This window comes from Mytilus edulis, chromosome 11, assembly GCF_963676685.1.
Source record: "Mytilus edulis chromosome 11, xbMytEdul2.2, whole genome shotgun sequence".
NCBI lineage: Eukaryota > Metazoa > Mollusca > Bivalvia > Mytilida > Mytilidae > Mytilus > Mytilus edulis.
The window spans coordinates 19256930-19272403 of record NC_092354.1 but is presented as its reverse complement, the minus strand read 5'-3'; the positions used below and the strand labels follow the sequence as shown (position 1 = coordinate 19272403).

General features: G+C 33.3%; 1 protein-coding gene across 2 annotated transcripts; it reads right to left on the bottom strand.

Annotated features, from left to right (window-relative positions):
• Nucleotides 1-1383: 1383 nt before the first annotated feature.
• On the bottom strand, nucleotides 1384-13542 carry LOC139495272 (macrophage receptor MARCO-like). Of its 2 annotated transcripts, XM_071283547.1 has the most exons (7): nucleotides 13184-13542; nucleotides 12121-12213; nucleotides 6748-7542; nucleotides 5248-5292; nucleotides 4239-4333; nucleotides 2970-3051; nucleotides 1384-1636 (listed from the first exon to the last, which is right to left on the bottom strand). In XM_071283547.1, exons 1-7 carry the CDS (start codon nucleotides 13386-13388, stop codon nucleotides 1422-1424), a joined length of 1530 nt encoding a protein of 509 aa, XP_071139648.1. In that variant the 5' UTR covers nucleotides 13389-13542; the 3' UTR covers nucleotides 1384-1421. The 2 variants fall into 2 exon arrangements, with proteins under 2 accessions (XP_071139648.1, XP_071139649.1); XM_071283548.1 differs by lacking the exon at nucleotides 12121-12213 and having other exon boundaries at nucleotides 13184-13520.
• Nucleotides 13543-15474: the final 1932 nt, after the last annotated feature.

The window sequence follows — 15474 nt, the reverse complement described above, 5'->3', positions numbered from 1 at the left end:
AAAATGTTGTACAAAATGAGGAGCTATCTCCCCTTTTTAATGAATTTTCAGTGCTTTCTATGTATTTTTGTTCTCTTTATTTGTTGTAGTTAATAAAAAAACAAAATGTAACTTTGAGAAAGAATGAATTTGTGATAAGAAATAGATGAAATTTTTTTTAAAACAAAATATGTCATGTGCCATCCACTGCCTAGTTTTTTCATGGACACCCTCTTAATACAGTAAAACCTGGCTACACAGAATCCTGCATAAGCCGAGAACCTGTATAAACCAAACATGTTTTAAAGAACCGTTATATTAAATTATTATTAAATTATATGCGTTGTGAACCTGATAAAACTGCATATCGGCCAAAACCGAACACAATCTTAAGTTCCAAAAAGGTTTGGTTTAAACAGGTTTCAATGTAACACATTAATTAGAAATAAAAAAGGGACCTGGTCTGTTCGATATATTGTATAGTATACTACAATATAAAAATAAATTAGACAGGCAATAAGACACCTATCCACCAAAGTTCCATCGCAATGGATGTAAGTAATTATAAAAAAAAAAAAAAACAGCCTTCAATAATTCGAAAAAAACAATACCTTAAAGTCGGCTTTAACAGTCCCTGACATGAACCAACAAACTTGGGACAAGCACTTCAGGAATGCAGGGTTTAAAATATTTCATGTCACCAAACCCTTTCCTTTACTTGAGACAGAGGTGAAACAGTACAAAACAAGAAAAAAATATAAAATCAATTTACATTTGCTTGGGGGAATGAAATTTGGCTTGTAGTTATGACCTTATACTTCAGTTTTCTGTTTGTACCCTGACTGATTGTGAATTCTAATGAACAAGTGTTAAATTGTATATAGAAATAAGAAGATGGGATATGAGTGTCAATGAGACAACACTCCATCCTTGTAAAAGTGTGTAACTCAACTGGCTCAAACTAAGCAGCAAGCTGTATAGGGCCCGCAGATTACTAGAGTTAAACAAATCTAACAGCAAAATTGAAGTCTAATTGTGTTTCGTTTGTAACTCTCTTACTGTGATGTCCCAATCATACACAATGCGCATATAAAATAGTGCAGCAGTACACTTAAGATTGATTTATGCAGCATGATTACTGTTTCAAATATGTCTTCTCTACATGACTTCCTAGAAACCCCATACTTAACATTGCTTAAACGACGACGAGGAGGAGATGGTGAAGGACAAGGACAAGGAGGGGGATATCTCATGTTTTTGTTTGGAACATTTGAATTTGAATTATATCTGATCTCAAATTTTACTGATCAATGATAAGTATTTCGTTTTAAAGAGAAGAAAAAACGAAGGAAAATACAGTAGTATCATGAGGCATATACATAATGAACAACTTTCTATAAATTCAACTATCTTCTGTCTATAGCATCTAATTGTATTTGCATTTAATGTTTTTCACAAATGTATCCCATTTTGTGCAAACATCCGGCGTCATTCCATTTATTTGTCGAACTATGAAAATGAACACAGTCTTCACCATTTCTCCAATTATCCGGCTGGTTAGTACTCCAATCAGTAAATGTAACCGGCGTATTGTCAGACACCCATATAAAACGAGATTCTCGAGTTGAATCATGTGCTCCAATCCATACACTTCCGCCTGAAATACAATTAAACAAAGTTAAAATACCATGCCCTCGATAACATGTGCGATGCAGGGATCTACATTTAGCTGTTAAAACCCGAGATGTTTAATGAAAGGATATATATATTTTACTGTTAAAAATCAAATGATGATGAAGAGATATACATTTAACTGTTAAAACCCGAGATGTTCCATGAAAACATATGTATATATTCAACGGTTAGAACTCGAGATTTTCGATGAAAAGGTATATATATTTAACTGTTCAAAATCGAGATGTTCGATAAAGAGATGAACATTGAGTTGTTGAACCTGAGATATATAATGTTAACATTGTCACTAGTATGATATGTGTCTAGTTTTTCAGGTACATTATTAGTTTTTATGTAGTTGTATGTTTTGTATTCTTCTGAAGATCATTAACCACACCCTCCGTCCCAAATAAATTTGTTATAAAAAGATGCAAGTTGGTGAGATACACATTCAAATAATAAATATAGTGGTTCTTCTCTGTGGCATTTGTCGATTAGAGAACAAACTCAAAATTGTTTGACGTTATGAAGTTTCTAATGGGATATAATTTGCTGGATTTGTATTTGTCAGATATTTATGAGATATTTTGTTGAGTTATTTTGTTTTGCTATTATATATAGCTTCAATGTATTTAGGGTCAATACGGTCCCTCGTAAAGCTACTCCATTGGGAATACGTTTTCGACATCTTACTTTAAAATTTATAAGAAAGAAACTTATTTCAAAGTTATTTATCTATAAAATGCGAATTTCCGATGGTTCAGAGGCTTGTAGGGAATGCTTAGTTAATGTTACAGCAACGATTACAGTGTTGTAGAAATACAAAATTGCTAATATCATGGAGGTGGATGTTTCCTTTAGGAATAAATAGTCCTTATGCAGTCATGCTAACACGGCGCTGCTAACATACATAGTGATGTCAGCAATTATAAAATGTGTTCCTTGCGAGGGAAGAATTTACAAAATGACTATACACAAAGTTAACATAAAAAGACAAATATCATTTTAATGATAACAAAAATTACATGCTTTTGTTCGTACGAAGGATATTGATTTTTGATTTGAAGTTTTGATTTTTTAGCACCGCATTTAGGATATTTCGTGGCCGTGGCTGTTATTGGTATAGGAAGTCGGAGTGCCCGGGATAAACCACCGACATTTGCAATTAATTAAGATTGGAGTCGAGTACACCAGCACGAGCGGGGTTCGTACTCACAACTTCAGTGTTGACTCGCTAGTGATTACAGTAGTAAATAATTAGACCACTCGGCTACCGAGGCCCCTCGGAGGATATTGATAATTTGTGATAAACTTACCATTGACAAATGATTTCAAAAACCAGTTCTCAACAAAATCCTCAATTTTTACAAGGAATCCTCCTTTCCTCTGACAGTCTGTCTTAAACAATTAAGATAAAGCATATATAAAAATTAGTCTGATTATATGTTGACATAACTTAAAATAAAATAACATGAACATTTGTAGTGGAAACTGCCTACCATTCAGAAACACATGGGAGTTTGTTGAGATTCGACATGTTTGTCTGAAATCTATGAGGTTCTGTATCAGTTTTTAACTGTATATCAAATTCAAGTCTTTGTCATCCATGTTGTTGTTTGTTTGTTTGTTTGGTGTTTATTTGTTAAATAAAATTGATGATATTAAACAGACTATCCAACTCAAAAATCCATTGTTTCATAGTTTCCTTGTATAACGCAAGCTCCAGAAAAATCACATTTACTGTTAAACATAAGTAATCATCTTTTTGGTAGTAAAATTGTGTCTTTTCTTTATAGATATCAGTCAACATATAAAACAGACATAACTATGTCTCTCAGATCTTTTATTTCATAATTTATGGGACATGTGTTTCTAAAGCAACCATCAAATAAAATTGAGAATGGAAATGGGGATGGGGAATGTGTCAAAGAGACAACAACCCGACCGTAGGAAAAAAACCAACAGCAGTAGGTCACTAAGAGGTCTTCAATGTAGCGAGAAATTCCCGCACCCGGAGGCGTCCTTCAGCTGGCCCCTAAACAAATATATACTAGTTAAGTGATAATATTTGAATCAAAGTTTGAATTGTGGAATGAGAGAACACGACCTTTATATCAAAACGATAATGCTAGCTTTTTAATTATTCATTTCAATAAGATTTCAAATGTTGTTCTTGGAGATGAATGCCTTACAAAAATTGAGATTACATATTTTATATTGATATATATTGCATTCAAACTTACTTTTGTTTCATTCCATGTTTTTTTTTTAAATTCAATTGAAAGTTATAACAACTGACACTATCAGATCTATATAACTGTAAAAAATAGATTTCAAATGTTGTCCCTGGTGATGAATGCTAAAAAAAGGAGACTTCATATTGTGTATTGGTTTATAATGTATTCAAACTTCCTTTTCCTTCATTCTATTTCTTTTTCTAATACAATTGAAAGTAATAGCAACCGACCCTTACCATATCCACTATCAAATGTTGTCCATGAGGATGGGTGGCTTTTAAAAAAGGTAGACATTAAACATGTTAAATTTTTACAATGTTTTTTTTATATTTATTCCATTAAACTTACTTTTGCATCATTCCAAGTCTTTCTTGAATTCAGTTGAAAGTTATAACAACTTCCCATAAACTGCCCCCAACCAGATCCACAGGTCATTTTCTTAGCTGTGAAAACATATATTCGTAATTAAACTGTGATGCTTACAGGTTGCACTTTGTCAATACAGCTGTTTCTGAAAACACGCCTCTTTTGGGGAGAACTTGCATATTCATAGAAAATTAATTTTGTTTACATACTGGTTCCCAGTTATGCTCTATGTGTTCCATCTCACAGAGACATAACTTGGGAATGTTACCAGTAAATAAACATGTGCATATTGTTAAAATTGAAATCTGTGGTAACCTTTCATTAGATGTGGGGGTAGTTAGAAAAATTAGTGTTAGTTTAAACTCAAGTTCAGGGCATATAAACGTTTAAAATATGCCGCACAGCCCTATATTTTGACCTTTGAAAAAAATTGTGATGCATATGAACTTTCAATTCTAGGATAAAAAAATTCAAAACTTCATAGTAAAAGTGGTACAGTTTTTGTCGTAAAAGGAGTTCCTATGGGAAATTGCATTGTCAATATTTTCAGAAATGCAACCTACACGTATAGTAATAACTATTTAATGCATCTGAAAGTGATAAAAAAGAAATACTGGTATGACTGCCAACGAGACAACTCTCCACGAGAAACAAATTACACGGAAGTTAACAGCTATAAATTATCGTACGGTCTTCAACAATGAGCATGATGAGCAATGCCCACACCTCATAATCAGCTATAAAAGGACCCGAAATCGCAAATGTTAAATAGTTCTTTTCGCCGATTGCTCCTACAATTGAGTAACATAAAATAACGCACCAGTAACACAACTGCTTCTGTTTATGCTTTTAGATAAATGTGTAAATTGTGCTGTTTTCGGTCTGTTCCTTTGCATGCATTTAAATGAAGATTAATTCTGAACCACTCATCGAACAAAGTATTGATATAAACGTTTAAAGATCTTAAACATTGTATTTATCAAGGACATACCTGGTTCCCCGGACTTTCCCATTTCACCCTTTTCTCCGCCTGCTCCTACAATCCAGATATGTTAAATGATGAATTCGTACCATACATTGAAGAAAACTGTGTCTTTCACATATGCAATCCATTAACTTTATTCTGGTTCAAATGGATGAAATCAGCGTTCGAAACATGCAACATATTTCAACAAGCCAGGGCATCAAAAGCATGATTTTTTCATAATACTAAGGATTTTCGTATTCCAGGCATAGATAACCTTTGACGTATTTGATACAACGTTTTGATATTTGGAGTCTTCAATGCCCATCAACTATGTACATTGTTTTGCCTTCTTGACATTTTTTTTGTATAATCGAGCGTCACTGATGAGTCTTTTTAAAACGAAATATGTGTCTTCCGCAAACACACAATCCTGATAGCTATGATGGGTTGATTTATTATCCGTAATGAATAAATGATTTGTGTCTATTTGTTTCTATTTGCTTAGTCATTAGTTTACTATGTTGTCGTGGGTTTTTTTTCTTCGGAAAATGACTTTAACAATACAGTTGTTTTTCGTTTTATCTGTTTATGGATAGCTGTCAATTTTGTCAACTAAATGGAATTCTGGTTCAAATGGATGAAATCAACGTCCGAAACATTCAACATATTTCAACAAGCCAGGGTATCAAAAGTATGTTTTTTTCATAATACTAAGGATTTTCGTATTCCAGGCAGAGATAACCTTTGACGTATTTGGTACAACGTTTTTGAATTTGGGGTCTTGAATGCCCTTCAAATTTGTACTTGTTTGGTTTTATATCTTTTTTGATCTGAGCTTCACAGATGAGTAATAATATAGGTTAAACGCGTGTGGCGTATCAAATTAAAAGCCTTGTACCTTTGATAACTGGTAAGAAAAGTATACAATTATTTGATATATGCTTTTATTTGCTTCTTTGTTAAATATTTGTTTGGTTTTAATTTGATTGAGATCGTCACATTGTGATGACTACTGTAACCCTATTTTGCAAATTTTACCTATTATGTCTGTTTTGTCCACACATCGTTGTCAATATAATAAAATTTGACGCGATTGTCACACAAGGGATCGAGAGGTTGGCCTTTAAAACCAGGTTCAATCATTTTTTTTTTATATCAGAAAATGCCTGTACCAAGTCAGGAATATGACAGTTGTTATTAGTTCGTATGATGTGTTTTATCTTATTTTGCCATTTGATTAAGATCTTTTCGTTTTGAATTTTCCTCGAATTTCAATATATTTGTAATTTTACTGGACACTGCCGCTAGCGAAATTGATAGGTGCCTTTTGGTTCTCATGTTCATCACAAATGTGAACGTTCGGCTTGAAAACCATCATCAAATGTTTTCGTGATATTTATAGGTATCAAAAGTGGTTTCTACTATTCTAATCATTATCAATACACTTTATACTTAACTTTGTCTTAAGTACAAATATGTCAATTTGAATGTGCTAAGCCTTTATTGATTTGTGTATAATTGTACCTTTTTGTCCATTGTCGCCAATAGCACCTTTCTGTCCTGTAGTTCCCTTGTTTCCATTGATACCGTTTTCGCCATGTTCCCCTTTTAAGCCAGGTAGTCCATTTTCTCCCATAAGACCTTTAACACCAGTGACTCCCTTTGCGCCATTTTCACCTTTGTTTCCTGTAGGACCAATAATACCAGGTGATCCCATCTCGCCTTTTGAACCTTTTTGACCCTCTGTACCTTTAGCACCAGCTGTTCCTTTGTCTGCGTCTATACCTTTTGCACCATTTTGGCCTTTATCTCCAACTGTTCCTTTTTTGCCCTTATCTCCCAATGGTCCTCTAATTCCTGTTAGTCCCCTTTCACCAACTGTTCCTTTATCCCCCATTGGTCCCTTTTCACCTGTTATGCCTTTATCTCCCATTGGTCCTCTTATCCCTGTTGATCCCTTTTCTCCAATTATTCCGTTATCTCCATTTGGTCCCTTTTCGCCTGATACGCCTTTTTCTCCGATTGGTCCCTTTTCGCCTTTTATGCCTTTTTCTCCTTTTCGACCATTTATCCCTCGTGGCCCCTTTTCACCAATTGTACCTTTATCTCCAATTTGACCGTTTGTTCCTATCAAACCATTGTTTCCTTTTTCGCCTTTAATGCCAGATGCGCCAATTGGTCCTCTCAGTCCAGTCTCACCTCTTTCACCTTTCACTTCTTTTTTACCAGTATTGCCTTGATTACTACCAACACCCGGATTGCCTACGTTTCCTCTGGAGTCTTTATCACCCTTAATTAGGTCTTTCATATCACTGTTATCTTGAATAAAAAGAAATGTATTATATGAATGTTATGAAAATGGTGAGGCCTTATTATTTTCAAATTATACGATGTATGGGCTTATCGTCAAAGAGACAGCATATTACCAAAACTGTAAGAAAATAATAGAAATATCTGCGGAACAGTGTTATCCCTTATGGGTCTGCGTTTTATCTTTTTATAATTGCATTTATATTGAGTTCGCTGAAAGTTTTGTTTCAATCTTTACATTGATTTGCTGATCCAAAAACATGTGACATTAGCCAGATAATCGGTATCACATGTGTGTTTTTAATGATATATTGCTTTTTGTCTGAAGTTGCCGAGAAAATTTTCAGTTATCTTCGTACTGAAACATTGAAGATAATTATTTCATATAAGTTCACATTAGCTTATATGACAATTGACCTTTGTTTAAACTTGTAGTTTATATTTACCTACACAGGCAAATTTTTTCACTTACATGAATTTCACGTGAATTTCATTTATGTGAATCTCAAATGAATTTCACCTCAAACGAGTTTTTTTTTGTTTTTTTTGTGAGTTTCACGTGAATATCATGTGAAACTCATGCGAATTTCACATGAAAATCACGTAAATTTTGTTCATGTCAAAATCACATGAATTTTTAAAATAGAGTAATTCAAATAATATCTAAATTTTGAAATTTAATGCAAATCATGAAAATATCAATTTTTTGGGTTGTAGATGTCTTGTCAAATTCATATAGTTGAAGATATTAGCAAGCAAAATCGAGGGAACAGCGCAAATGGTGATACAAGCATGAAAATGACCACAAAGCATCATTAATATATACTTTTTAAGAAATAGCTGCTGGCCATTAAAAAAAATATTTTTTTGAAGATGGCCACAGCCATTTTCTAAAATGGCTGTTTTCTTCAGTTTGAAAATATTGATTTTTCTGGAAAAATTTTCTTTTGGTAAAAAACAATCATCAGGTTTTGGCGGCTACCTTCCTTACATCATATATTTATTAAAAATGAATATTTGACATTTCCAGTATTTGCGCATACGCGAAAATATTACAAAATTCTTTCAAAATCATTTGAACTATTTACTATATATTTAGTGTTTTTGGATTTCTAATGATATTATGAATTGGTTTAATAACATTTTGCAAGGTTATGATACACACGTGTTTAACACTTTTGCGCATGTGCAAACTATTTATAGACATCAAGAGTGATTTGTATATATGCACTACCAGGCAATTCTCGGGTATTCGATGGATAAGGCGAAAATGTGGTGAATCAGAAACATCAATTGCAGATCAGCCACTTTTGGAAATGCCTAAGCATATTCACTGGGAATGGCCTGATTTGTACGGAAAAGATAAGTTTGTCGTCATGTTTGGTGGATTGCACATTGAAATGACTTGTTATAAAACTCGGGGTAATAGTTTGAGTGATAGGGGATGGGCATGTTGTCTTACTAAAGCCAATATTGCAACACCAAGAACGGCAGATTCTTTTTATGTATGTTCAAATGTACCTAGGACTAGATAGGCGCATCAGATAACTGCATGTATTTTGCTTGAACTGTTAATTTCGGATTATGAAAGCTAAACTCAGAATATATAATTATGTCATGGCTCTGTGACGTTCAATGATTTTAAAGACTGGTGTAAAGAAATAGAGTCATCTCGACCACAGTTTCATACCTGGCGTTCAATTATAAAATAAGAACTTCTTCTGATTTTAATATTATGCTCGATGTGAAGGGCGATAATGGTGCTTTAGGATTAACCGAAGATCCCATTTAAGCAAGTGGATGTATGGAGTCAGTATACTAGAGAATAAATTTGGAAGATCTTGTGGTTTGGGTCATTCTTTAACAGATGAACGACCTAATGAAGACTCTACAAAAATACTCCATTTAGGAAATTGTTGAACAGGTAAGATATGTAAATAAACTCCAAGATATTGGTCCAAACAATACGAAGATCTTTTGAACCAAATGCAAAACGAAGGAGAACCTGCTTTTTATAACCGAATAAAAAATAACAACTTCCTATTTTGGCCGCAAATTGACACTGGAAACGTCTTTGTCAAAAACATAACTAGAGAAACCTTGAAAATGATTGGGAAACTTTTCTAGACTTTTCATTTCTTGTCACAGTAGACACTTTTACTTGGAATATTTCTTTATCCATAAAAACAAAACTGCTCCTCCGTCTTTATCGCATGATGTTTCTTGAAATAGTGGTATTAAATCGCTGCAAATGGGTTTACTTGAAACATTCTGCGATTTGCTGATCCAAATTCGGACGCATTTATCGTCGGTGTGGCAGCAATGGTTCATTCCAGGTCACAAAGTTGGGCAAATATAGTTGATGATTATGCAAATAATGTCATACTTCCTTACATATAATCTTGCATCGATAAGTATTCAAGAGTAGACATTGTATTTGATGTTTATTAAATGAATAATTTAAAGGCTGTGACAAGACAAAGGCAAGATTTTTTTGTGCCAGATGGAAAGGTGTTGGTTCTGGTAGAACACCAATGGTTTGGAGTAGTTTTCTCTGTGAAGATGACAACGAAACGAAATTTTTCAAGTTTCTTAAGAGACTAATAAAAATGTGTATGTTACTCATGGTGAAAATATTCTTTGCAATTTTAATAAGGATACTTCCTATCTACCCCTTGTAATCATGAAGAAGCAGATACACGAATGTGTGTCCCTATTCGGCATGATAATGAGAAGTGTAGTACTGACACAGATGCAATAGTATCAAGAATTGCAGCAATAGCAAAACTAGTTAGAACACATTGTGGATAGGTTATGGAAGGAATAAAGATTTTTGATGGCTTCCTGTACGTGACATATCACATGCGTTTGGTCCCTGTGTAACTGCCCTTCCTTTTGTCCATGCATTCAGTGGATATGACACTTTGTGGAATTGTCGTGGGCAAGGGAAGAGGTCACCTTGGCTAACAATGGAAGGTTTTCCAGATGTAAAGGACTTTTTTTTTGGCTTAAGCATGAAGTGAGGCACGATGTGAATTGTTCTTTTCCAGAGCACATCAAAAGAGAAGTAAATAAAGAGGGAGTTGTTTGGGTTCAGCCTGATTCATGTATTCGACAGGTAAATGTACCAAGTCATGAACACTGGGGTTGGATGAAAGAAAGAATCAATGACAGTTGGAAACCAAAATGGACTTCTTTGACTGCCGTTGCATCCTCGTGTCAGGAACTTTTGAAATGCGGAAACAAATATCCAGCTGTGTTTGTGACCGCATATGCTACTGTTCTGGCCTTCCTTGTACGGGTTGTTGTATAGGCAACTGTCAGATAATTATAAGACGAGCAACCTGTCTTTCTAACCAAACTAGGCATTTTAACTTAAGAAAGAGTGTTATTACTTGTTAAGTTGATGAAGATCATTAAAATATTTTCTACGTATTTGCCTCCAATTTGGAACCGGAAATCACTATTTTTCTTCATTTATGTGTTGTTTTGTCGTACCAAGGAGCTGTTGTTAACGTTTTATCATAACTTACATTGCAGTATACCTATAACACATCTTTCAAGGGTTAACATCCTTTGTGACATTGCTTGAAAGTATAAAAATCGAAATTTTTGACATTTTTGCCGGCATTTTGAAACCGGAAGTCATCCAAAGTTTCATTAATGTATCGTCTAGTCGTAATTTATAAACTGTTATATGCTTTTTATCAAATCTAACATTGGATTTTACATATAACACACCTTTCAAAGGATTAACAAATAATGGCTAATTTGTAATGACGTCATTTCCAATATGTGTGGTGGCCATCTTGAAAATTTATCATTTGGTTAACCTTTATACCAAATTTCATGCTTGTATCACGATTTGCACAATTATGTCCATAATATCTCCCACTAATATGAAAAATTTTACATCAAATTTTCAAACGAATTTCATGTATAAGCTCGGATGAGGTGATTCACACGTGAAATTTTTCATGTGAATTTCATGTGAGATTTATGTGAAATTGATGTAATCAAATTTTGCCTGTGTAGATGCTAAATGCCCTTGTTTATCAGAACTTGTAGTTTATATTAATCTACATGATAATTGACTTTGTTTGTCTAAACTTGTAGTTTATATTAGCTTCCATGCTAAATGACCTTGTTTGTATGACCTATAGTTTATATGAATTTACATGATAATTGACCTTGATTGTCTGAACTTGTAGTTTATATTAACTTACATAATATTTGACCTTGTTTATAAAAAAAAAAAAGATGTGATATGATTGCCAATGAGAAAACTGTCCACAAGAAACCAAAATGACACAGACATTAACAACTGTAGGACACCGTACGGCCTTCAGCAATGAGCAAAGACCATACCGCATTGTCAGCTATAAAAGGCCCCGATATGACAATGTAAAACAATTCAAAGGAGAAAACTAACGGCCTTATTTATAAAAAAAAAAATGAACGAAAAACATATTTATGTGACACGTAAACAAACAACAACCACTGAATTACAGGCTCCTGACCTTGGACAGGCACATACATAAATGATGTGGCGGGGTTTGTCTGAACTTGTAGTTTATATTAACTTACATGATAATTGTTTGTCTAAACTTGTAAGTTTCGAAGTATTACTTGTCAATACTTGTATCTGCTTTTCTAGTCTCACACTGTTTTTTATTTTATCTGGAATAGATTATTATTAATAATAGATAATTTAAGAAAATATCTAAACGAAGAAGCACAATATAAAAAGTTGTTCAACAAATGACCGAACAACAATTAACTTGTTTGATTGCTTTACATTTGTAGAATTTGTTACAGTTAAGAAAATATATAATTGTATATGGAAAAAATGGTATTAAAGGGGCACTAGATTCAAGATATATAAAACAATTGTTTTTGTTCAATAATAAATGAAAGTGAAATATTGAAATAATAATTCGCTATTACCGGCCAGTATGGTTCAATTTTGTCAAAACATGCGAAAATATTGATGATGAATTATTCACTTACAAGTGATTATCATATATATTTAAAATCTAAAATGAACTCAAACAGATATAGAAAAAGAAAAATCCGATTGCACAAGTTTGCCTTTTAGTTATATGTATATTTATTTGTATATCGCATATATCGCTTATATGACCACCGAAGGTCTTCAGTGATCAACTCGATAGTTGTTTAAATGGCAAGACTATAATACATACGAAACATTTTATCGAGCGCATGTCCTGTCAATTGTTTGTTTAACTTTATTATAAATAAATACGAGAATTTGAGTTTAATCTTGGAACATGAATTTGACAGCTAGTGCCCATCAAAAGACCTATGAACGATTTTGAACTTTAAGTTTTTTTTTGGACTCAATCAGTTTCTGCCACAGGACAGACATCTCTGCCTTCTCTTACAACCTTGACCGTCGAAATATATGATTTTATAATAATAATACTAAAAGTATGTTAAAACGTAAAATTTCGATGACACAGTGACTGTTCTGCCAATTTTTGATGTTTTATTTTCTTGTGTATGTCTATGAATCTTTACGTAGATCGTCAGGCAATAATGAACATCTATATAAGTTACTTTGATACTGGTATGAACAAATTCAAAAAAAGGTTTCTGAAATAACAAATACGTTTAGAAATATACTTACCATTCAAATATACAAAATTGACAGCTACTGCTAGTAAAACACAAAATAACTGCACAATAATAAAGGCTAGAATTAATTTATCCCTTTTTCTACTCGCCTTATGAAATTCAGAAAGTTTATTATTCAAAACAGTTTCCCGAAAATGATCACTACTTTGAAAATGTTCAGTCTGAAAAATGTTTACAAGTTCAACTTGGTCGCCCATTTCCAATGATAACGTCACTTTTTTCAATTTGTCTCCCAATGTGAAACAAAGAACCAATGCGTGAAGTATTGAATATTACTTCCGTGTTTATAGAAATGCATGGCTTTACAACTTTATAGTATATTTTGTCACGTTGTTCAACAATATATGAATTAGTTCAAGTGCCTTAAGAGACATTAAATCCTAAGAGTCTTCGGACTATCCTCATTTTTCAACTTAATAGATGTGTTCTACTTAAAATATAGTGTTACTTTGAATGATGTACTTGAATAAATATTTTGTTTGTATAACAAATCTAATTTTTCTTTTATAAAAATTAAAAGTAAAAATTAAAAGATGGGGCATAATAGATTATGAGACACCTATTCACAAAACATAATCTCCAACGAAAATTCATATAGGAAAGTCCCTAATCAAATACACAAAACAAACAGTCATAATAGGTAGTAAAAATGTCACAACAGGGGTACGGCAGTCAACATTTTGTTATAATCATAATCACTATAAAACAAATCAAAAATATGTCAAGGAAGATAAACAAAATTAATATAATCTAAAAGGAAAGATTAAGTGCAGTCAAAAAGATATCTGAATCATCTCCCGTAACGCTACTCTGTAGATTTAGATATATACGCTTATAATCTTTGAACACCTCCATTATTGTTTGTAAAAAGTAAAATCATAAAAATATTGAACTCAAAACTCAAAACGGAAAGTCCCTAATGATATGGCAAAATCTAGAGATAAAACACATCAGACGAATGGACAACAACTGTCATATTCCTGACTTGGTACAGGCATTTTCAAATGTAGAAATGGTGGATTAAACCTTTTTTTACAGCGCTTTACGTCTCACTTTCATGACAATCCCATCAAATTCCGATATTTGTACAACTATAAGTGTTCGTATTTCATTCAATCCTATTTGATATGTACAATTGTCTGTTCTATAAGATTGATAAAAAGCAGCTTATTCAAAGAGTAAAAAACTACAAAGAACTGACAATAGAGGGGCGACAAATACAAAAGGGACATTGAAATTCATAAACCAAAAATAAACTGACACCGTCATGGTTTAAAAAAAAGACAAACAGACAAAGTTTAGTACACAAACATATAACATAGACAAAACAAACTAAGCAACACTAACCCAATAAAGTAAAGGGGGTGATCTCATGATCATGTGATCCGGAAAAGGTAAACAGAACCTGCTCCACACGTGGCACTTGTAGTGTTACTCATTCGAGTACTATCCGGTATTAAGTATAAATTGGTAGGTCATATTCGTGAAAGGGGGTGGGATTGTAGCTACGACATAAGGAACATATCTGCTATCATCTGTGAAACTGATATCCCATAATGGTCAACCAAATCTTGATGGTGTTCGTACAATTTACAAAAGGAATAATTCTAATGCAACGTTTGTAACGTTCATTTTGATTGGATAACGTCACCTTCTTACATGGCATCAATTGACAATTGATGCTATGGGACGTACGCGCAAGCGCAGACGGCATATCACAGATTTTAAATACATGTTTTAACGTTGTTTTCTGTCAGTTTCATTAGAATGGAGATAACAATATTGTATTTTAAGCTCCGACGGCATCAATTTGGGATATGATGTTCGCAAATACCCGTTTACTGTCTCCGCTGGTGCGTCACCAGTAAACTTAATTTGCGACCATCAAATCCCCAATTAATGCCGTCGGAGCTTAAAATACAATACAGTTATCTCCTAATTTTAACTTCACCATTTTGAAACCTTTGTTAAATTGCTTCCTTGTTAGCAGTAACCCTCTTACAAGGAAACAATGATAGTAAATACACGGAAATATCGTATCAATTTGGAGATGACCACTCGTACATGTATGCAGGTGCTACTGGAATGTTGCCACAGAGAAATTTAAAGTTCACAATTGGGAACTTTTTTTGTATCCTTTATTGCTAGCTCTAAGGGATAGAAGCCTTCAACATAGTAACCAAATTTTGCATTATTCGGTCAGAGAAAATCATCAATATAGCGCAAGGTAAAGTTGAAGGATACTACTAACTTCTTTTATTTCTTCGTACGATGTTCTTGTAT